The sequence below is a fragment of the Anarrhichthys ocellatus genome, unplaced genomic scaffold (assembly GCF_004355925.1).
Source record: "Anarrhichthys ocellatus isolate YVR2014 unplaced genomic scaffold, GSC_Weel_1.0 scaffold96, whole genome shotgun sequence".
Lineage (NCBI taxonomy): Eukaryota > Metazoa > Chordata > Actinopteri > Perciformes > Anarhichadidae > Anarrhichthys > Anarrhichthys ocellatus.
Window position 1 is genome coordinate 117,831 of NW_022280126.1, and position 25,460 is coordinate 143,290.

The following is a 25,460-nucleotide window of genomic DNA, read 5'->3' on the forward strand; positions in this document are numbered from 1 at the left end:
GCGGGGTTTTACCCTTCTTTTTCACTCCCAAAACCCCCCCCCCCCTCTCTCCCCCCCCCCCCCCCCCCCCCCCCCCCCCCAACTCGAGATCACTCTGGAATTTCGAGTTAAAGAGATCAAACAAAAATCCATCTACTCAGGCTTCGAGTACTGACTTTGTGTCCAGACCGATCAGCTTCCAGTGAGGAGCAAATGGCAGCTACGGAGTGGCTTAGGTGTGTGCGAGACAACATGGAGAGGCGCCTGATGGTTCAAAGCAACAATGGCGGATCCTGCAGAGGTTAGCGTAGATGCTGCAAAAGCATCAGTTATGTCAGAACTGGAGAGTATTTCTACATTGAAAGAAGAGCAAATTACGGCACTAAAGGTTTTTCACAATGGGAAAGAGGTTTTCTCTCTTCTCACCAGTCGGCTCACCAGTCGGCTTTGGCAAGAGTTTGATCAACAGATGGTTCATCTAATTCCCTGGCAAGTATTTTGTGCCCGCCCTTATCCAATCAGTTTCCAGTGGCAGCTTCTAAGATGGTTGTGTGACAAACCATCTTGCACGTTATTTTATTTTACAGCATACCCCAACCTTTAGCTAGAGGCGGTTGGGGCAGTATGGACACTGACAGGAAGACCTTTTTTTGTTTACAAATAATATTCTCCATAAACAGCGCTAGTATTGAACATCTGTTTACTTTAGGTAGGATAATGCATTACTAAATCCAGCAAAGGTTTGCAGATGGGAAAATTTACTGTGTGAAGCATTAGTGATGTTTCTGTGGTTACCTGCTTAACAAATTGAATATTTTGCACATGGATGTAGAATAGCAGTTCAACATTTGACTTAAACTATATTTGAAACATTCCAATATATTATTTTAAAGGAAATCTGCCAGCCAATGAGTAACGAGTATAAATATAATGTTTCAGGTGTTTTAAGGATCCACATACGTGTATATTTTCTTCTCATCAGACATCACACACACACACACACACACACACACACACACACGCACCCACACCCACACCCGCACACGCGCACACACACGCACTGATGGGCAGTATTTCTATTACTTGTATTTGAAATACGTATTTCAATTACTTTGAGTATTTTGTAATTTGTATTTGATAGGGCCGATAAAAAATCGAACGGAATTGGTAACAAAATACTCTGGAGTGGAGTCATTTTGTATTTAAAATACTCAAAATACTTTCTCCACGAATCAAAAAACAGTTCACGAGTTCAGTCTTCAGATCTTCAAGTTCAACAGATTGTCTGTCAAGTTAAATATTTTATCTGAGTGTGACAGATGTCAACTAGCTTGATGTATAATTGATATCTGGGTCTGGCTACATAGCCTATTGTATATACTGTACATGGTGATGGTTATAATATCAAGCTAGCGATCGATGCCAACATGCTAATGACGCTAGCATGCTGTCTAGGCTAGTGCATAGCCAGTGTTTAGCAAGTTAACTTATCAGTCGAGTAGCTAGCTATAGGAAGAGGGAGATTGGGATCTTGTATGTTCATAACCTTATCAAGAGACGTCTGACCATCTAATCTTGCACTGTATTACAAGGTATAACCTGGAGGACACCAGAAAAGACCTGCTTTCTCTTCAGCAGTACCCACTTATCAAGCTCCTTTTTGTTCGATTTAACACAACCCTCCCCTCTTCAGCTCCGGTTGAGACTGTTCTCGTTTGCAGGAATAATATTCCATCCGCAAGTATTTCCTATATTTTAAATACAAAATACATGTATTGTATTTTGTTACATTTTCTGGCACCAGTATTTTGTATTTTATTTTAATACATTTATTTGAGGGGTATTTTGTATCAAAATACATTTTGATGTATTTTTGCCCATCTCTGCGCGCACGCACACACACGCACGCACACACGCACACCACTGATGTTCAGGAAGCTGCTGATCTGCTCTCCTCGCCTCAGTCAATAAAAAGAACAGGAATTATTGAATCAGCGCACGCACACAGCGCTCCTCCACACCGATTCTGTTTCATTCTGTTGGGATGTTCTGTCTTTTCATGCTGTGGTTTCAGGATGAGTATCATGAAATCATATTACACACTCTGTCCAAGAGGCTGTCTTGTGCGTGATTTATGGCAGCCATTGTTTGGATATCAATTACTAGCCCTCACCAACGAAGCCAGCTTTGTGTTGGACATGTGCGCTGAAAGGCATTAGGCAGTTTGATGACGTCGGATCTGATGGCTCTACAGACATGTTCAATACGGTGAATGGAAAGTGTGCCTCGGGCTTTGACTGAGGCCGATGTTCCACAGGAAGAGCTGAGAACGCATCCAGTCTGAACATGGAGTCAGCAGGTCACTCTGAGGGTCTCTCTGTATTCACTTTGTTCGCTTCATGTTACATTTGTATCTATGAGAATCGTATTTGTGAGCAAACCAACAGCAGATTTCTGACATTCAAATTCTCTAAATGAATTTAATAATGTAATAAGTGATTTTATAAGACCTTCAGTCAAAAGAGGTATTCTGTGGATGCAGTTTTAGTTATTTTCTGAAGATACTGATCACCTCCTTGTCTGATAGTAACCAATTTAAATTCAGTCTTTTTCCTTCTGAAAAAAAACAAAAACTAAAGAGAAAAATCTGGTGGTACTCTTTTATGCTTTTTTTGCGAGCATATAAATCTCCCACAATGCGATGACAATGGTAGGATGTCAATGCATTTATAAATTAAATACTGGGATTTGTGACAGTTGCATTTTCGGGTTTAAAAATATTTTTCTCTTATAAACAACTACATCCTCCTGAAGAAGTAGTTCCTTTAATAACTGTTCAGTGTGTTCTGTGGATAGTCCACAGGAACAGCCACATTGTTTCTGGGCTTGCTGGTGAATTTTTCAAAACAGGGCAAATTAGACCAAAACTATCTGCTCTGATAGCTGCAGCACATCAAAGACGGGCCAATCATAAGAGTGTTAGAGCTCCAGTCCGTTACACATGTAGGAAGTTAAAGGTGCCCTGTGAAGTTTTACACATTAAGTAGTTCCAGGAGGTGGTCGCTGGTTTGTGGATCTTATTCACGAGGACGTGCACGCATGCAGGGGACACGATACACAGTTCTATCGATGATGCGACATCATTCCACTGATCAATAGGTGACGGTCACATGCCAAGATATGCTGCAATGCACCAGCAAAGGCAGGAAGGAAGATGACACAAGCCAATTAGAATGGGTGTGCTGCATTCAAATACTTTAAAAAGTGGCTCTGCACATGTTTGATGAGTTTTTATTAAATATATATTTGGAATGTTATCATGTTATATAGTTGGTGTTTTAAGCCATTGAGGTTAAATTGAAAATCAGCAGTGGTGGAAGAAGTATTCAGATCTTTTAATTGAGCAAAAGTAGCAACACTGCAGTGCAAAAATACTTTGATAAAAGTATATAACTAAGTAAAAGTACTAAAGTAGCCTATTAACATCACAATATATTTAAGTAATCATTATGAAAGGCCCAAGAGGCTCACATGTTTTTTGGAGTGACAAGACAGGTTTCCAGAAGGTTTCCACCAACCAGTGTATTGCGAGCTCGGCAGTACATAACATTAGTTAGTGCAGTGGTTCTCAAACTTTTTCTGTCACACCCCACTTTGGAGGAAGAAAAATGTTCATGCCCCACCACCCCAACAAAATTGTAACAAAATGGTGCATGTTGAACTTTTATTGAAATAACATTTTGTGACTCCTCCATCTGTGCTTTTTCAAATAATAGAATAAAGAAAATTGCAATCACTTTCAAGTAAACCAGATTGCTCCATCAGACAAAAACAAATACAATCTGCAATCACTTTGTTAGAACAATGCAAATAAAGTTCAATCTGTGCAAAAAATAACTAATATTTGGCAGAAAATAGCTTATTGTGGCAGCAATTCACCTGTTTTGCAATGAATATCTTTCTAAGATAATAACAAAGTGCAACCTGTGAAAAACTAAACAAAACAAGTTCAAATATTTGGCAATAAAGAGTTTTACACTGCATATCTTTTCAAAACAACAATAACGTGCAACCTGTGCAAAACTAAACAAAATGAGTGCAGGTATGTGTGAGCCATATGCTCACACATACCTGGAGCACTTTATTTTAAATATGAGCTTTAAAATGTAGCATTCCAAAAGTAAAATAACAGCTGTGATAATAATAATAGCTGCACGTGGGGCTGTTGGGACTGTTAGTACACTGGCTGTGGTCATCACAGTGAACAGTGTGATGAGAGGGCATGTGAGCCCTTGTTGCTGTAGTTCATCTCCTTGGAGCAGAGGCTGCATTTAGCATATCAATGTATTTAAAACACTGACAGCAGGAAGCTGTACTCACCTCTGTTTAGACCTCCACCTTTATCCAGGCCCAGCTCCACTCACATCTCAGCCCTGCGTCAAGCTGCACTACAGACTGAAGCTCTTTGACCTCATCATCTCACCATCTCATCAGTATCATCCTCAATCTACTTTGAGTTAAAACAAACAACCTGCAACCAGATGCGCCGGTGTTCTGGTTTAACGTTAACGAAACGTTGCATGTTTCATCACGTTACGTTTTTTCCTACTAAATCTTGATAATGACGAACGTTAACGGTCGACAAAGTTCCGCATGCAGTGGACGTTAACTTAACCCAGCAAGTCTGAACAGTAACGGAACATAACGTAACTTAAACTGTAACGGAGGGAAAGACGCTGTAGACATCTTAACGCTGATTGGCCAAAACTCGACACGTCATATCAGAGATGTTTTATTGTGAAGATCACGACATCACCTTTTCTCCTCATCTCACTCCAATCTGGCTGGCCAGTTGACCCCCCCCCCCCCCCCAAAAGAAAACCTCTATGGATCTACACGATTCACGTGGATGATATATTTTGATTCAAAACGGCGAATTTCGCCAAAAAGCGACAAGTTTGCAGGTATGAATAAAGTTCTTGAAATAAAAAAATTCTACATTTCCCCCTGCGCCCCACATGCAATACCGCCGCGCCCCACTAGAGGGGCGCGCCCCACAGTTTGAGGACCACTGAGTTAGTGGGTGGTGGTGTGCGGGGAGCGAACATGTGACTCATGGTGAGTATGAAGACAGCTGTGAACGTAGCAGTGCAGCGTGTGCACAGCTTATGCTGTCGGTGAATAACTCCTCGAGATCCAAGTCCAGTTCCTGTGTATTGCTTGCTATCTGCTGATTAATGTGAAGGGGTGTTAGCACCAAAGTTAGCGACAACTTGGGCCCAGGCTCACTTGAGGTGAGCTGACCTTTAAGGTGGACCAGCAATTCTCGTTTTAGTGACAAGCCACTGCTGTTTTTAAGTGCAACACCTAGTGGTAAAATTCAGTTTACCGGTCTGGTGTTATGGCGTAACATCAAAATATTGAAAATGTATACACACTGGCCCAACTGTAGTACACTGAATGTTAAGGTAATTTAAGTTTGTATACCAGTAAACTAATAAACTAGAATTGTCCTTTTAGTAACCAACAGAACATGGTGTGGACCTTCATTTCAACTGGGACAAGCCAAACTCTAATAAACAAAGTTATGGAAGGAAGCCCTCTGGCACTGGGATAAAACAAAAAGCTGTGAATAGGTCCAATAATATCTACCTGGAGTGTTTACATATCAAGTCCGGTGGATTTACTAAAATCAGAGTTGAAATTTAATTGGCATAGATAATTGGCATCTTATGAGTTGTAGGGGCAAAGCTAACAGCTGCTGCACATTAGCACAAATGTGCAGAGGCACACACGCTCGCACTGAAACACACACACACACACGAAAAATAATGTTGGATGGGCTGAGCAGGCATATCTGCCTAGGAAACGATGGGAATTTTAAGTGCCCTCCGGCCACCTAGTGAATAGAAGACAAATGACCAAAATGTGCGCGCTCCACTAATGAGCACACTCCTATTGTTGCACACAAACCGCCCAATTGATTTCACATGAATCTCCAACCAAGGCGAAAAAAGGAAGCAGCAAACTCTTCAGTTTCGCTGCTGGAGACTCTTGAAGACCTTCCAAACTCACAGGAGGGCTCTTTTTATTTGGCGAGACTGTGGCGGCTGCACGCATGCTTCCCTAATTACTTTACCTTAACGAACCCTTGTTTAATGTTTGTTGTGTATCATGGGGAAGATCTTGAATTAAAGCACTGCTCACTGATGCAGATGCAGGTTTTTTGGGGGGATAATGTGGTTTTTAATCTTCATTTATCCGTGAAAGGTGGGATAAAATTAGCCAAATTGAGCTTCCCATTCAGAGAGTTCCACACATTCACACAGAGCTGACGAACACAACCCCGAGTCCACTGCTGTAAGTGCCTGCTGACACACAGACAACAGTCTCTGACAGAAATACATGCTAATGCGGTCATAAGAATTGCTCCCGGACTCAATGGAAATGCACAAGGAGCTTTTATGTTATGTTTTCATGTACTTTGGCGCTGTACTTTCACCTGTTGGCCAATAGCAAAATATCTTGACAGTGCCGACCTTGAGTGAAGGGAAAGGTACAGCCCCAAATAAATGAAGCTATGATAGCATTAGCTGTGTCATACTAGCTAATATACAAGACAGGAGTTGATGTCTGGTATGTCTGGTGTAAAAGGGGACAAAGCAGTAAAGGGCAGTACAAGGAACATTGCAACATTTTGTCGTTCGCCATCAACCATTGTTCTATTTTCATCGGTATGTTTTAAAGACAAGTAGACACATGACATGTTTAGCTTAGCGTAGCTAAAAGACCACAAGCAGAGAGAAACCATAGACTGTGTAGTGGACGTAGTCATAGTGACGTCACCCATTAGTTTGTGGACTGCCATCATGAAGCCTCGAGTTTGGCGATTTCACCGTCGCCATCTTGGATTACTGGTGTCGCCATGTTGTTTTTTGCAACCAATGAATAGAAGTTACCATATTTGGAATGTTGAGGATTGACGTAGAGACACCGTATACAGCTCTGGTATACAGCAACCTGTCAATCACAGTAAGCCCGCCCTAAAGCCTACTCTGCTTTAGGGCTTTCTCAATGGACCATAATTTACTAAATGAACATCATGCTGTATTGAAGAAGAATTGAAACTAGAGATTGAGACCATAAACTCATGTTTACAATGTTTACTGAGGGAATAAATCAAGAGAGAAGTAGTCATTTTCTCATAGACTTCTATACAATCTGACTTCTCTTTGAAACCAGAGGAGTCGCCCCCTGCTGGTCAGTAGAGAGAATGAAAGTTTTAAGACACTTTCGCATTGGCTTCAACCGGCAGAACCGGAGGTTGCCGCCTGGGAGAAATGGCCAGCAAAAAAAATATTCCAATCATCCCATCACTCAACGTAGGTATTCAAGTCCGCTGTTCTGTCTGGCAACTTTGATCTGCCAGCTGGGTGTAGTGTAAATTTTGTCTCACCTGACAGGGGCTCATATACAAAAAAAATTGCCTTACAACAATATCTTTATTGGCAATACACGTTTTTTGTCAGATTTATGTTTGTTCAGGAAAGAGGTTAGAGCCACACTGTAAATTAAGTGCCTATGGCCTGACACTGAAGGTTACGCCTCTGAAACCTCTGATTTTAAAGAAATCTATTCAGACTGAACCAGAAATCTCACACACTGTTGGTTACTTGTACTCATTTAAAATTCCAATGAATGCAAACGACTGACAGTATATGAGATCGTCAGTGTTGAGTAATAATTTTGTTGAGGATTTTGCCTATAGAACCTTTTTCAAAAGGTCCTAATTTCATTAATTGTCTGAAAATATGTTGAGTTATTTCACTGAGAAAGAAAAGGTTTGACTGGCTGGTGGCGGTAGAAAAAAATCAGAGCATTACCAAAGTCATTTGTCTTCCTCCTGTGGTGACTGTGAATGTGTGTGCACATTTTCATGGTAAGCCATACCATGGATGTTGCGATATTTTCAGTCTGGAGTGGTGGACAGGCTAACATTAGCATTCCTTCACAACACATCATTACCTTTTAGGTTGATACTGCAAACTTGTTAGCAAACATTTGATTATTTGCACATCCAACATTAGCATTCCTTTTTATCTCTGCCAGGAGGATCATGTGATCGGCCGCATGTGGGAGTGAATGTGCACCTCAGTGTCCACGGCTATTCTCGCAACCTGCTGCAGCACTCAGCCATCATCAATTAAACTCATCAACAGCTTGATAAGTTTCATTTCGTTTTTGGCAGGATTGTTTTTAGGTTTGAATGAAGTGTGTTTTCTGACGCTTTACAGCCTATTGGTGTCTAGAAGGGGAGTTAGCTAATAGTGGGTTGTAGTCAGTGAATCACACAATACAGTAGTGGTCATTGCAAACACACTGGGCAGAGATCTGCACTCTACTGAGTGCACGTGCCTAGTTTGCAGTGTTCCTGACCACCTGTAAGTCAAGTATTCACTTTCTTGCTCTGTTTTTGGCCTCAACCAGCTATAACCTGGCTCTTTAGCTGCTTAATTCGCCACTATGTTCACCAACTAGTCTCAACTGTGTCCGTCTGTTGTAGTGAACGATTGGTTTTTAAAGCTTTGAGAGCAGTGAAAGTGACCCAGAACAGTACAGTTGTGGGCTAGACAGCTAAACAATGAGCTGAAACTCACTCTAAAGGACTGAAAAGTGCAGTGAAGCTGCAGATTCAGGTGATCCTTCTCTGAAAGTTCATCACTATGAGCGATCGCTTAACAGTTTCCCATTGTTCTGCATTGTCAATACACTGCTATAAAAGTAGTCATTATAGCTGCTTTATGGCTTAAAGAAAAGTTAATTTTGAAGCCCATCAGTTTCTGGCTTTATGGTGCGTTCCATTTGAATTTTGGAATTTCCCAGTTCCCAGTCGGAAACTTCACTGGAGGGCAGCCTGAAGTCAGTTTTCCAACTTGGAAAGTCTAAAGAACCTCACCAACCCCGACCTCAAAATCCAAGATAGCTGCTCCATACATAAACAGAAGCTTTGGTAATACCGTAGTAATTGGCACGTCTGACTTATATGTGTCTCACTAAATCTGTTAACAATGACTACCCTGGCAGGAAATGGTAATGTTAACTTTGTCTGACTCAGTCATTTAGGGTTTGACTTCATTCCTAGCTTCAATTTACGACTTCCGAGGTAAATGGAACAAAGGGTTAGTAACTAACGGGGCAACCAAAATGTCAATCATTAAAACATCCATTTAGAAACAATAGGTGATAACACAGATCCTCGCTGTTGTCTGTGCTTTTAGCCAGTGTTAGGCTGATGAACTACCTTGAGGAAACAGATACCTTTGGCTGCTGCTTGATCCATAAAAGTCAAATTTGAGCAGCATTGGGCTCTTGGAGGCTGGTGAGTTTGGACTCTCACTGGCTGATCTACGTAATTTAGCAAGTGTTGTTCTCAGTCTGTTCACTGTCTGAGTCACCTGCTACCACCATCCTATCTGCTCCCAACACTGCCCTTACACACCCCGCCACAGCAAGGTCCTTGATGTTATCAAAGCAATTTGGCCCTGCTTTAATCATTGGGAAAACTGAGCAGCCCCCCTTCCCCCTCCCACTTTGGAGGCAGACAAAATCCAATCACTCATAAGAGAGGTTATTGATTGATGTAATCTTATTGGAGGTGAAGTGGTGGAGGGGACATGATTGATTGCTTTTGTCTGCTACACATGTTGCTCTCAGTTGGCGATTCGTGTCCACTTTCATCTGGTATTTAATCTCTGTGTGAAGTTCTGAGATCCCCCCCCCCCCTTCCCTCCGGCGTCACCAGGGGGACATGTCCTTACCAAGCGGGGCTCAGGGCCCACAAATCTGAGCTGGCTTCATTTGATCTCATCGACCTCTTCAAAATCCCTGTCACATTGCTGTCATAAAGAGGAAGCACCATCGCTCCAGGATCCGCAAAGAGCCCCCCAAGACATTCACAGGCGCTGCAGAAATATTCTGTAACATATCAAACAAAACTAAATGAAATCGCACTGATGAGGACATTGATGCCACAATATTAAACTGAGTCAGTTGGATGGAATAGAAATGATGTGCCTAAAAGGGACATTTTTGGACTTGGAAATGTAGTGAGATAATTCAAGCTAAGTGAACCATGTTGAAGGAGTAGTTAGAAGGATTTCTGCATAAATACTTGGGGTTTTGTGTTGTAGTATCCAACAGGATGTCTCTTATCTATTAAAATCAGTTGATATTTAGTTCATATCGAGACCAAGATATGACATCACAGAACAGAACTGTATACATTTGGTCCGTTTGTAAGGTCATTTCTAAACTTTACCTATGTTCATTTTTTGCAAAGTCGAATTCTTACTGCCAGTTGATCAGCACAAGCATACTGTGTCATCTCAAAGCAATTGAACTAACCTTAACCCTGACCCACCCATGTCACTGTGTGCATGTGTGACAATTACAAGATAATGGTAGCAAAGTACGAGTTGAAAAGAGTCAAAAGTCAGCAAACCCTCTCTGTGGTGTCTGTTATACAGCATCATCTGCATGAAGTAAGCTAACATTAGCAAACAAGCTACTGGCCATACCAGACCAAGTAAAAAGGTCAGCATGCTAATAGCCAAAGTGCTTGTTGGATGGTCAACGGTGTAATCACTTTTACATTCAGACATTTACGTATCTTCATCTACCCATCTATATATAGTCATATTCCACGTATGTGCAAGCATACTTGCTGTTTCTGATTCTATGTAAGGGTATAGCAACAAAACCAGAGTTTATTGGATTGAGTAAAGGTACATTTTAGTTCTTTTGAGTTTTGATTTGTAAGATAAAGAATTCCCTCTGTTAAAAGTGACACGGTCTTGCTTTAAGTGTTAGTGTTTCAGTTGAATGTGAGTGACGACGGAAGTTTTTACGAGTTTCGATCATTTTGTCTGTCCTGATTAGCTTCTCTGTCTGAACCCCTTGAGGAGCAGAGATGTAGAAAGGCATCAGCTCCCATGTTCTCCTGTCCTTCAAAACCAAAGCAGGCTGCTAAAAACAATGGGGAAACACAAACTGAGTGCTGAGCTAAATACCCTTAATGATGAGAAACAGAAGCTGTAGGGTTATTGAGGGTTGTTACTTCCCACCTGCTTTGTACCCACAGTCATGGGTCCATGTATTGACGGTGGGTTTGTGGCCTAAAAACGTATTTTCTCTCCAGCAGCCCTGGCGTCTGAGCCCAAGTGGCTGAAACAAGGCAATGAATTTATCATGAGTGGGCAATGCAATTACCTTGAGAGTGGCCACGTGACAGAAATCAATATGACACAAAGCACTCAGCCATTGACTGTCATCCATGACAAAGTGTGCCGCCGGTGTCTTTCCATAGAAAGGAGTGGATTATTGGACGTTGTGAGCCTGCTGATTTACTGTTGGGTCACTACAGCATTAGAAAAGAGCCATTGTTTTACAAGAGGAGCGAAGAAATTAATGGACTGCTGAAGTTGCACCTATGGTGAAAGCCAAGTCAGAGCGGCTGGCTTTATTAGTTCATCTGGACACAACTCATTCACAGCTGGAAAGGAAAGGGGAATGATCTCTACAACTCCACCTGCTTTGTATGTGACTGAAGGCATGTTTCTTTCTAATTCCAGCAGGGGGCCCCGGTGAGCTGGGTACAACCCTGGAGAAGAGTCGATTTCGGCGGCAGGTCTGTGCCCTCAACTCTATGGGACAAACCTGAGTTTTGTAACGTCTGACCCGGTGAGAGACTTAGTCTTCTTTATTGGTACCTCGCTACAGAAATTCCACTAGAGATACAAACAGCTTGTGGCCCATTGCAACTCCATTAAAACAAGTGTATGACGAGGTTATCAATTAAGATATAAGGCACCCACAGGGCTTTGTGGCTCATGTTCAGTATGTAATGATTAAAAAAGGGGGTAGGACGCAACCCAGTGCAGCTAAAAGAGCATAAGACAGAAAGGAGGAGGAGAGGGGAGAGCGTGTTCCTCAGGAAGCATTGGAGCGGACACACACTGTGGCAGAATCAGTGGGATAAAGAGACGGGGGAAGAAGCTGGGGAGTAATAGATTTTAGCTGCTTGGCCACACTTCCCACACAGCCCCAGTCCCTGCTGTTTTGTTTTGTGTTTTAAGAGGGGGGGGGGGGGGAAAGGGTGAAGTCAGCAAAAACAAAATGCCGGCATTAAATCATCTCCCCGGATCCGGTGTCAGAGCAGTAATGGGAAACGCACTCATCATCGGAAAGGTTACTGCCTTCCAGAACCCCCCCCCCCCCCCTCGCGCTAGCTTTGTCTCTCTTTGCCCCTCCCCTCCTGGCCCCGGTCTCATCCCAAACAGAAGCCAGCTGTAGCCGAGCCGGTCTCTGGTTTGCCGGTTGCTGCTGGGTCCCCAAAGACCCCAGGGTGGGGGATGAGGGATCGGGGCGGGTGCAGTTCACCACGGTGAGTTGGTTCCGTCTCACAGAGATGCCACGAACCAAAATGTCTCTCTTTCTGTCTTCTGCCACTATTGTTTAAAGAACAAGGGCTGAGCTGAACTAAGCTTGCTACGGTGAACATGCCTGTGTTCCTTTTGGGAGAATAATATTATTCTATAATACATTTTGTATTTACTATATTTAATTTATCTGCTTTACTTTGTATGCTACTAATTGACTCATTGTTTCTCCTGGATGGTAGTATTTATTTGATGTTACATTATATATATGCTTGTTTAACATTGATGTTTCTAGCTCCTTGTTCACAGAGGCTGGACCTCTGTCCCCCATGTGGCAGTATCACACAGCGTCCTTCAGCTCTGCTGTGATCAGGCCGACCTGGGAGTAGATTGACTCTCAATCATACAGATCACCTGAGCGATGAATGTGTTTGTGTCTGTTTTGTGATGGTGATTTGATAATGCCTGATGAAGATCTCTGTTACTTTGTTGAGTTGGATTCTTGCCATCGTTTTAATTCTTTTTTAAATCAGATCCGTTTTAAGTTGTTTGCATGTGCACACCTTACATGTAGGGTTAAAATGTGTTCACTAGGCTGCCCATCCTCTTTCGTCTGTCAAAAACTGACCAACAGCAATATTTCTCACTATTGGCAATTTGACAAAGAGAAAAGATCCACTGACGGCTGCAGAAGATGTCCAGTAAGTTGCCCCTGTGCTAAGAATGTTTTGTCAAACACCATTTCAGGTCAGTAATGAGCCTTAACTCAGCTCCTGCCACGGAATATGATGTGGATGATTCAGAACGTTTCCAGTGACCTCCTTTAGCTATCAGTTATTTCTACCAATTCATTGTTGTTCTGGTTTTTAACTCTCAGGTACAAATGTCAGTATTGGTCTCAGAACTGCATTGGTGAGGCTCTGATCAACATCAAAGTGTCAGGCTTAAATGAAATGTACTGATCACAGTCTTGCACTCCAGAGGATGAAGCATTAATATTTCGGACACTGAATGATACTTTTGTCGAGCACCAATCTCAGGCCAAGATGTCAACTTTAGACACAGACATCTCATTAATGACAGACTGCCACGAAATCGACTGAGATCTACTCCATTCATGATCCTGAGGCGATGAACCCTTTTGTTTTCTCTTCAATGGCCCGTTGTTGTTCATGAAAAATCATCAGAGTGGTTCAATTCTGATGTGATCTACATGAAATAGTATTCATGATTAAATCTTTTAGGGTTGTATCGAATGTCCTTTTTTTTTTTTTTTACATTCAAAGCTTCTAGAGACGTTTTCGAATAAAGCTTTCAATGTCTGTCGTCATATTTGATGTCATCACCCTCAAAATCATTTTAAAACATCCTCAAACTAAATCCTCAGTTTGAATAAAATGATTTATCTGATTCAATGAGTTAGTCTTAATAAATCAAATTTGAATGCTTTTAAACTGGCAATTTTTTTGACATCTTTCTTTGATATGAAAGTGATGACGTAGTGATGGAGAGCCAAGCGGCAAGCAAATGCAGATAAATATGATTTGATTTTTTGGTAACGACTTGAGTAATCTTCAATAAAAGTGTTGTAGCCCAAATATATTTCTGTTATTGTGGTGTTATCAATGTAATGTATGGTGCTGTTAGACTGCCCGGTGATACTGGTGGGTGCCTTCTTGTGCAGTGAAAATGTTGTTTTTGAGTCTAAACACTAACAAATATGAATTAGAGCAGAATATTCATTTAAATAAAACCATGCTGTGGATTTTGCAAATGATTACATTGATCTTTTTTCAATAAACATTGACTTTTGGAATTCACAACACTCTGGAGTTATTGGAAATGTTTGATCATGAACAGAAATGTAATATAATATGCATAACTATGGTTTCATTAGTCTATAATTGTCTGAACTAAGTATCATAGTGTTTTTGTTAGCTTAGAATGAGCCCTTCATATATACATAGGGAGCGGGTCCTCTTTACGGATCTAACCGTGTTGCACCACCGTGTTTCTACAGCAGACCTGAACGTAAAGAACAAACACTGGCTCTAGAGAGAGGCCTTTCGCATTGTTACGTTACTTGAACGTGGCTTCCGTTACTAATAAAGTGGTGTTATTATGGTGAGGATGGCCTGTTAGCGAGGTGAACAGCTTTGCACTCGGCGGCTCACGTTACCGGCGTCTTGAAAAGGGAGGAGTGAGCGGAGCTTTATTCATATGGTCGCAATCTGCAACCATACCGCTAGACGGCCCAATTCCTAGACAATGTGCCTTTAAGGTTAACGCCAACTTTAATTATGACACATCAATATTTAAATATCATGCAGATGTGTTATTTTATTCTTTCCATATAGGCAAAGGCACAGCAACATTATATATATAAATAAAAAAATCTCCCATAATTAGGACATTGTAATTAGATCTGAGAGCAGAATACAAGAAGGCTGCTATTGTTATGAAAACATCCACATCAGTTGAAATCATTAACCCCAACAGTCTTCCACCAATCTTGTACATTAGCAGTAACTTTAACAAATTCTGTGAAGAAGGCAGCAAGCGCTGGCCAGTCAGAGGCCGGGTAGAGGGGGCCTTCACCAAATGCGATTGGGGGGAAAAATCGATTGAAACGACCTTAAATAACAGGCCTCGCAGCTGCCAACAGCTGTGAAAGAGGGAATTTGGCATGCGCATGAGAGGGCACTTTAACATTTCATCTCTTGCACACTTACTGCTAGTGTGCCGTTGGTCAAGCTACCATGTGCAACCAGGTGTAGCCTAATCTTTATTTGCTATCTATGCAGACATACTGGTTTTAAACAGAATGAATAGACTGAACCGTCCAGCCCCATGACCAACGCTTCTCTGGTTGTCTATTGTTTGACAGCTTTAGAGTTCCATATCTCAGTAATGGTCTCGGGTCTTTTTCAGACATGACAACTTGGACTTTTCTGTACGTTTATACTTCGATGTAAAATAAAATGTCAAGGTATTTCCAATCAGCAGCTTCAATACTCTGTTCTAGACTGTGTTGTATGTGGGCTGAGCAGCAAGATTCTGTCTTGGAGCCCCCCCCCCCCAACAAGAAGGCCACTTCCCAGGTGATAAATCACAGATGACAGAGGGCATTACACGCATAAACGGACTGCCGGCGCCGCACCTTTAGAACAATTAATTAGCTGGCTGACACTCATTTATCACTGCGGCAATAAGGTGAAAAAGTCAAGAGTTTATTAAAGCTCCGCTTCATTTTAAAGAGCTGTAGGCCAGAGGCTGAGACACTTCACATACACAACAGCAGCAACATTCACATTCTTACTTCATACAGTATCACAATACAGCACACAATTAATCTGAAATATTCCCCTAAAAGCTTGGGTGTAAACAAATGTGAACGAATGTCTGGCCATCAAAAGAACACATGGTAGTCGCTTCAAGACTACGTCAAAAGTCAGAGTTCACTCTTCACAACACAAGCTTATGTGATATAATCAAGTATGTAGGCACAGAAATGTATGATTGGCCTCTTCAATAAATACTGTACACATTGTCACACTTACGTAGCTACCTGGTGTTCAAATTTAACAAGACCACATCACTTATTTTACATTATGAACATTATTTACATGAGCATGAGTGATGGGAAAGGACTGGTCAGGAAACAGCAAGTCGTTCTGCACCGAGGTATCGTCTCTAAAGACGGACCCAGTGTGGATTTGGGTCTGGACAAACTCCAGAGAAGCAAAAAGCAGTAAACTGCATGGGTTTGACTGCTCCCAAAAGCATGCATATAGAGCCCTGGACAGGCAGCAGAGTGACATATGAGGGCAGAGTGTGACACTTGTCATGAGCCCTGACAGAGCAGCAAGCAGCTGTTGTTTTGACGGCATGGACGATGGGCCGCCAGGGACATGGAGACAAAGCTGGGCTTCTTTCTGAGGACGTGTCAGTTGAAGATATGGAGACAGAGGAAGACCTAAATGCCTAAAGATAATAAAGACATTTGGACTAATATTTAAGTGCTACTACCACTAACTAACCTAGTTTGTTTCAACTACAGATGCTATATAGTAGCATTCATTAACCAGAAACAGTGACTTTTCTTAATACTTCGGGTCCTCTATGTACATAGAAAACACAACACAACATTCAAGTCTGGGAGAGCCTGGGTTCAAGTGTGTCCGTTAACCAAATTCACACTGAAATGCGCAGGGTGACGACTTCAATCAATAATACTGATCGGTACTGATCAGAAGTGGTACTGAGAGTTGAGATCTGAAATAATTCACACACACATGTTGGATGCAGGTGAGCACCTAGAGGCAAAGAGAGGAATTATTTGTGATAGCGTGCGAAGTCAGAAGATGCACAAATCAACTGAGGGCAGCAGCTTTTCTGCCTTTTATAGCTCTTTGATCTTTCGCACTGTGAGCAACATGGCCACCAAGCCAAGAGTCCTCCACTCATGTCTCCCAAGAGGGGGGCTCAGCTGCCATGTGAGCAATCAAGAAGCGCGTCAGCTTTGGACAAACTTATTGCTCTCTACCGCCAGATTTAAACACAATCTTTAAGATCTCATGAAATTAGCTTTTTTAGAAAGTAGCTTCTTGGTGGAAAACAGTGCATCTTCAGTGGTCTCCGTGGTTCATTAGTGGGTATACTGTAAAAACGAAGAATCCTGCCTTTCTGCCCGCCTTACACTCTTAGAAATAAAGGTGCTAACTAGAACTAGATAGGGTTTGATGGCTTGTCCCAGAAGAAAAACCTAGTAGAACCTTTCATGAAGGTAGTACCTTTCACAAACCCCGCTATGGAGTAATGGCTCCACCCAGAACCCTCTCTGGAGGTTCTATCCAGAACCTTTCCACCTTCCAAGGGTGCTAACAAGAACCGACCAAGAGGGTTCTACATAAAGCACTTCTATATTCCAAGGGTTTCATATAGATCCCACCCAGGGTACTTCATGAGAATCCTAAAGAGCAGGCACTGATGTGGTGCAGAGCTACCCACAGCTATGGTATTTTGGGGTGTGGGGTAGGAATAATCCTTGAAGAATTATGTATTTCCAAAAAGTAAAGTAACGTAAGAGCCCATGAAAAACACTTTTATCAAAAAAGGGTTCTTCAGAAGCAAATGGTTGTGGGTAGAACCTCAGCCCTTCAGGAAGAACCCTTTTGGAACCATTATTTCTAAGAGTGTATCAAATCAAACTGATTTCCTCTTCATAGTTGATATATCCCTCATTGTCCAACATCTTATTTCTAGAGGAAATACATCACATTAAGGAAGTAATTAAGTAAAGATACCAATGACTCAATGTCCTACTAATTAAATTCGGAGCAGTCCGGCCATCAGCTGGCTCCAAGTCAAACGAATCACTCATTTGACAAATTTGTGTTTAATGCTACCTAACTAGCACAAGAGAGGTGTTGTGGTTATTTGCCAGAATGGTTTAATACATGAATTGTATAAAAAACATAACTTTTTCTTACTTGGTCAAAACTTGGTAGATGCAGAAAATTGCATAGATGCAACTTGAGCCACAAAGGGTCACAAAAACAATCAACCAAGTTACTCGTAGTGTGTAAAAGCAGTTAAGAGTCCAACATTAACCAAAAATGACCGACTCCATGTTTTGGATTCAGACAGTCCCGCTCAATTTCCGTTGGACAGCTGTTGGTCCAGTTTGGATCAGAGGTGGCTGCGGGGCGATGTGACGGTCTCAATCTTCAGTCTGACCCGAGCGCCATTCTTCAAACGCTTCAATTTGCCTCTCTCTGTCTCTAAGCCAACGGTCATCGGTCCCCAGTTTCTATGGGAGGTGAGCTGGCTGCCCCGGCTCTCACAACCTGTGCAATGCAAAGATAGAAAGAGTCAGGGCAGCACACCTCACACCCCGACCCGCAACACGTACAACTTGTTTCATCTATCTCCATGACACTGCTCTTGCCATGGACATCGTGTCCACTGTTCATGAAGTAGTGCAAAAGAAAACAAACTCTTGAATAAAAGCCAGTTTTTAAGAAATGGCTGAGTCTCAGATAATGAGCATGCACGGACAAATGATTGGTGATATATGGTGGGTGGTGAAATGACCTCTTGGTTATGGTGATTCTGTTTTGCGATCTGAAAATCTAGGTGCTGATTTGCATACATTTCCAGAACATAAATGTCAACATAGGATGAAGCCAGGTTCAAAATTCTTGTTTCATTTTGTTGACATGTTAGAATCAGGGTTTTTACAGAGAGAGTTTTGAATATCTCTTTGCATCACTGTTTATAAGTTGTTGTATGAATCAGAATATGAATGCTATGTGAACAAAACCTTCAGAACATAGATATAAATAATACTGGAGAGTTCACTGTATGGACGTGCTGCTGAAGTGGAGATTTCCGGCCTATGTATTGTACAATTACATAGTGTAAAATCTAAATAGTAGATATCACCATGAAACTTCCCCAATTGATGACTTACATTAGGGCAATTATTTTTGTATAACACAAATGAGGCAGTATATAATGGTGACTGCTGGTGAATTTAGGAGAAATGTACAGACACAAATAGACAAAGTAGTGAAATAAACACCTAAATGTGTATTTTGGAGGTTTTCTTTCCACTAATCTAAAAAAGAGCCCAACAGAAAACAATACTTCTGCCGGGTTTCTTTCCTTAAATGGTATCGAGCACTGAAATCATTATTAATCATCAATTGGTTATTTGTTTGGATTATAAAATGTCAGTAAATAGAGAACATTTCTCCAGAGCCAAATGTAACGTCTTCACAAAATGTTTGTCATTTTGCTTAAAAAATAATGATGATACAACTATCAAAAGAGTGGCAGGTCATGTTCTTGTGATTGACTAATCACTTGAACTCTAGAGGATCAGGTGCTTTCAGATGCTGGAACTGACCAAAGCTTAACAGCGATTACAAAGTGCAGTGGAAGGCTGTAAAGTGTGTGACCGTAGTATTTCTATAAAACAGTCAAACTAGCACAAGAGTGGTGAGTGTGGCAACACTCTGCTGATGTTGGGATGGAATTAGTGCTGCAGAATGTACACTACTTGAATTCATGAAGACAACAGGTGAACATGGAGGAAGTGTTTGGTTTGTATCAACAGGAAACTAAAGCAGGAGGAGATCACAATTGAAGAAGATGAATCAAAATGATAAAATATGCTCAAAAAGAAACAAATGCCTTTTTAACACAAGCCGGATTGAAAAGCTTCCTGCCACTACGAGTTATGTTTTAACAGAACAATTCAAAAGCCATGAACTAGTTCAAGTTATTCTATACTATAATACCACAGTGATGAAATACATGAAGGCCATTCATGTGAAGACATTCATCACATGACGATGTTCTGACGAGGTGTCTGCTGTGATCTACTTGTTTTTAATATGCATTCTCACAGAATTCTAATGTCAAAGGAAAAGAACCTGCTCATTAGATGCTGACACCTGAAATCCCAAGAAAGGAGCAGAATAAATTGTGCAGTTCATTACGCCTTAATGAACTGTGCAAATGTATGTGGCAGGTCAATACAGGGGGCCTATGGATGAGATACCCTCAGCCCCCTCATCCTGCAGAGCCCAGGCGGCCACAGCCTAATGAAGACTGAACTTTAATCATCAGGAGGATATGGCTGCCTCACGAGACCCCCCCCCCCCTCACACAGAGCGTGTCTGATAACCCCCCCCTCTGTACACTCTCTCCCTCACCTCACGAGGTTCTCGTTGTCGCCCGGTCCTCTGCATGTTGTGCATTCGGTCCTCGTGTCGTCAGCTTTGGGTTTTTTCTGCATTGCAGATTGGCGTTGTCGGCGTTCCCGTGGTAGTGGTTCCTATGGAAACACGGCTTATTAGAATCCAGGGCTGTTTGAGCACTTGTTGGTGGTCGGGATGTAAAGAAAAGAAAAGGAATGTGGAGAGACAGAGACGTATTGAAAACGCCAGAGCATCATTTCACAAACACAATTCATGAACGTTGGGGTGTGGATTCTTCACAGTGGACCTTTCTCCACTTAAAGGAACTGATGTGTAACATTGTTTTGTGTGATTAAAACATCATTCACATGTTTTTGAAGGTGTACATTTTGTTTATAGAAAAAAGTAAGAATTACTGACTTCTGTGGACACTTTTGTTGTTGTTTTGTGAGAAAGATGAGAAGAGTGACATCAATCATGTCTCTGGGTTAAGTACAGCGCCGGAGTCTGGACGCGGTTAGCCTAGCTTAGCATTAAGACTGGAAGCAGAGGGAAACAGCTTGCATGGTTCTGTGCATTATTCTAAAAATACACCAACACCTCTAAAGGTCAAATCAACACCGTGTATCTGGTGTGTTTAAGCTCTACACGGGCAGAACTGTAAATACATCCATTTGTGGTTTTAGCTTGATATATGAGATACAACTAGGGTTGGGCCACTGTAAACATTTTTAAACTGGTTTGACATTCAGCCAAACACTGGCTGATCTATGCTACTTTTTACTTTGCCAGAACGTGTCATAATGACAAATGCCAGTTCACGTTTAAGGAAAATCAACCCAACTCTGGTTGGATCTATTTCCTGATGAATGATAGTGTATCCATCCACCCTCTTCTTCTGTGGCTACAGCATATGTTGCCCAGATGCGGTCGAGGAGCACAGGTTTTGGCTTTGGTCTCTGTGCGGACAAGTTGGTACCAAACCTGGCAACTTCACTGTCGTGACATACTTCAGGAAAATACAGTCACTGTGCTAGGTTGTTGCTCGTCAAGTAATAGTTCCAGTGCAAAACCCAAACTGAGCTAACATGGACACCTCCTGGATCCAACCCCAGAGCTCACACAAACACATCTGTCCCTCTTGAACTATTTCTTCCCATAGTAGCCTGACAGCAGTGACACAGTTAGTTAACAGTGAATCAATCGACTTCAATTAAAGTATTTTAAATATTTATCAAGTTAATATACCAAACATTTGCTTTGTTAAGTGTCATAATGAGTTCAAAAAGCTGCTTCCTTTCCCCATGAATGTAACAGTAGCTGTTGGTTATGAAGAGGAAGCAACTGGAAGTTGGAGGTATTTCCTATTATATGTGACTTTTGTTACATGATAAATAAATGAATCAAGGAAAATAAGACTGTTCTTCTGACTGATTGAGATAGTCTGAAATCCATTCAATCCAGTCAAAACAGCAAAGGTCAGTGACGGTAAAGTGCAGAGCTGAAGTGGTTGATGAAGAACTTGAGTACGTCATTAAGATGTAGGCTAGGACAAACCTCCAGTTTATCTTCTCTGTCTTCACACATGGGAACCCTCTTCCTCTTCTGTCCTCTGGTTCTCTGCAAAACACAAACATTTAACTCAAAGACACATTCCTGATCATATTGTTCACATAGTTAAAGTGTACAAAAGGAAATGTACAAAGAAATGTTAAAATACAATCGTATTGCCAATCGCGCGCTCGTGCGTGTGTGGGTGTGTGTGTGTGTGTGGGAGGGGGGGGGGGGGGGGAGGGGGGAAGCCAAGTCCACCAACTTTGCATCAGTCCAATCAAAAGCAAAGGGTTTGATTTAAATCCCCTAAATATTCATTTTTACTTGGGAATACGTCACAGTACAGAAGCTAGAGACGCTCAGACGTCCATTTCACTGGACTTTGAATGATGCTGTTTAGTGATGAATATCCAAACCTATGTCTTTGTATAGTGGCACTCATTCCAATCAATGAATAGAAGAGCTGAATGGAATCCAGCCCTCTCTATGCCCTAAGCACTGAGCTCTTCATTCCAACACATGAAGCCCGACTCGCAGCAATACGTCACCTCTTCCACAGCTCGTCACGCTGTGGCACTAAACCTGACTGCTGAACATGCCGGAGCAGCGATCACACTCTGTCTGTGGAAGCTAAACGGTGCTGGACGGTCGTAGCACACTCCCGTCTCCTACACGGGTCTGACGTGTGTTTTGTCCTCGCAGGAGACTGAACGGAGCATGAAAGGAAATAAGAAATCAAACATCCCCTTCTTGTTTGCTAGCTAGTGAGCGTTGGGAGCTGCTGGGGAGGGTTTAAAAGGGGAAGAAAATTCGACAACATATTTAAACAGATTGGGAAAACAATCCCATCTGTCGCCTTTGGCTGGCCACCGCTCGCCAGATGGGGCACTTATCGTTAAGAATGCTAACTGCAAGAACGCTGCCAATTGGCTCCTGCGGACCTTCGCCATTTCTCCTGCTACTGCACCACCAAACAAAAGATGATTTCCTTATTTCTGCCTTAAAGTAGTGTCTGTGCAGTCATTTATAAGGCCGGGGAGAGCAAGGTGCAGCTCAGCAGCTGGTTCAGCAGTAAAAGACCGCTCAGCCACACAGCACGGCTAATCTCAGGCTCTGCTCAGGTGAGCAAATTAAAGCGGCAGGCAGTTTATAAGGCCCCGGCAAAATCAATCTTTTAATTAAGTACATCAGTGCGTCTTTAACAAGCATGAATCATTTCACACAGGATTAGAGAAATTAACAGAGCATAGGCAGTGGTAGTTACTAGACATATTAACTTAATTCTTATAATTTACAGCTGATTAATGGCATATGTTCATACTGGAGGTTTTAATGTTAGCACTGTGCTGGTAGCAGGCAGCAGTAAATCATGTCCTATTAGGAGGAGCATCTTATGGCCACCTCCAGTTAGCCTCTGGACCCCTGAGTTCCTCTTTAAACTTCCCCTTAATTATCATGAGATCAAATGAACGCAGAGCACTTTCCTACGCATTATCTTTTAAGAACATGTAATTACAGTGGAAGGGTTTTTGACAGAATGAAATAATCCTAAATGGCACGGTGAAAACAACCCCTGACACCTTGATTTTAATTAGCCTAGCAAATATATTAAAAAAAACTGCAGCTACAAATAACCCATAATGCAATACTCTCTGCAGGAGCTGGTGTTTCACCGGTGCTCTCTGTTTAAAAAGAATATCTGATGTTGCGAACATGCAACCGTCTCGTGCTTGAATAGAAGACCTCAACTTCTTCAAGCCTATTTCCATTCGGGCCTCGTTTTGGCTCAGATACCTGCTCTACATGTTGACCCACTGCAGTGGAAGGCTAATGAGTGCCACCAAAGTTCACCTTCAATGGAAAGTTCACCCCAAAATCAACAAGGATAATGATTATGAGGTTATAATGTTTCATATGATTCCACAGTGGATTTATATCAACAATGGAGAGGGACTCTATGGCCAGAGATACCGTCACGTGAAGTACAAGCACCTCAACTATACTTTAGTGCAGTAGTTGAGCAGCCTGAATGTACTTTGTTACAGTCCATCCCTGCTAGAGCACAACTTGTTTACAGGAGCACAAAGTTCTTCAAAGTTCTGTCCTCCTCATTTCTCTCTCAAAGTGCACCAGATTAATGCATTTCTACTATGAAATGTACTAATCTGTCTTCCAGGGGGCACGACCCCCTAGAGAGTCCAAGGCCCACCCACCAGTGTCACACAGAACCCTGTGTGAAACACTGATGCAGTCAAAACTGTAAAAGAAGCTGATGATGTGTAAATTATATAAACGGCAGCGTTTGTTGACTCCAGAGAAGTGAAGAAGAGTTCGGTTGTAACGTTCTTACATCCAGCAACAGAAGTGAACAGCGGCCGGTAGAGGCTCGCTGCGGGCCGACTGCTCGTGCTGCTACACAGCGTTTGCTTCTTCATTCAAAGTTGACTGAAATGTGTCTAAATTGCATTGACTTCAACACTGCAACACAAGAAATCATTCTCTGTCAAAACCTATGTGGCAACCAACCAGCCTGCAAACGTGTTTTCCTGTTCACGGCCATGGTGCTCCAGAGCCTTGCCCAGCATGCAACTGGGTGAGGTACAAAGTACACCATGGACAAGTTGCCAGTACTTTCTAGCACAACTGATGGCATATACACACACACACACACACACGTGTAGAAAATTACTAATATGTTTAATTATTTGTTGGAAATACCCGCTTTATCTGATACATCACATCTTCACCACATGTGTGCATCAGGAAGTGTAATGAGATACTATTTGACTTATTACTCCTTTAAGTAAAGTAGTATTACTTTACATTTTACTTGGTATATTACTTTTAAAGTAATATAGTAACAGTAAAGTATACAATGGACAACGTAATGTTCTTTGCATCCTTGACTGAGACAAACTCTAAATAAGGACGATACTTCCACAGCTGAAAGGTTTCCTCTCCTCTCCGTAGGGACGAGTGGCCGTCTGCTGAGGCCACATTCATCTTCACATGCTGCCATGTTCCGTCATCGTAACATAAACCCACCTGGCACAAACAGATAACCGCGTTCTGGTAGCACAGTAACGTAACATGACTTGGATTAATAACTGTAATGTATGAAATCGTCATCCCTCACACTACTTGTTACTGGGTAACACTGGTCTGCACACAAGGTCAGTGTTAACACAACCTTCGGGTGTCTTCACTGTGTGTTATTCGAGCCTTAGAGACAGCGTTACCAAGCGTGTTTTGCTGTTCAAAGTTCTTTCATTTTCAGAGTGATCTACTTGTGCTTCAACTGACTATCTCTCAAAAACACCTTCCCTTAATTAGAGCATCAGGGGCGGGGGACTGAAAGCTGCTGACAGTGAGAAACCTCTTCAAATTGGATCCACGAGTCGGACAAAACCCTGGCTGCCTTTCTCTTACAGCGAAGAACAAATGTGTGCTAATGACTCGTCCTTGCTGAAGCTCAATCTGGACAGGAGTGTTCGAGGTGGTCTATCTTTAGCAGAGCTGTGTCGAATCATGGAGCATTCATTTTACAGCTGCGACATTACATACATGCTGAATAAAATGTAGCTCACAGGTTGACTTTAAAGGTTTTACTACAGGCCATGAATAACAGCCATCAGACCCTCAGCTCCATCAAGGTGGCGCCGGGCCACGTTCACCCTTTTGGTCAAAAGTAAGTGTGCGCACAAGCCGCTCTTTCCTGACCTGAAAACTCCCCAACACACACACACACACACACACACACACACACACACACACACACACA

General features: G+C 42.1%; 1 protein-coding gene across 5 annotated transcripts in view; it reads right to left on the minus strand.

Annotated features, from left to right (window-relative positions):
* phf14 (PHD finger protein 14) overlaps positions 1-25,460 on the minus strand; it is a 128,275-nt gene that overhangs the window by 26,787 nt on the left and 76,028 nt on the right. For 4 of the 5 annotated variants that reach the window (XM_031875820.1, XM_031875818.1, XM_031875817.1 and 1 more), the window contains 2 exons: positions 21,683-21,745; positions 20,141-20,262 (listed from right to left, as the gene is read on the minus strand). In XM_031875820.1, coding sequence (XP_031731680.1) covers positions 20,141-20,262; positions 21,683-21,745 — 185 coding nt within the window. Of the gene's footprint in view, positions 1-15,625; positions 18,266-20,140; positions 20,263-21,682; positions 21,746-25,460 lie in introns of those variants that run through there. The other variant, XM_031875821.1, reaches the window with a different exon arrangement.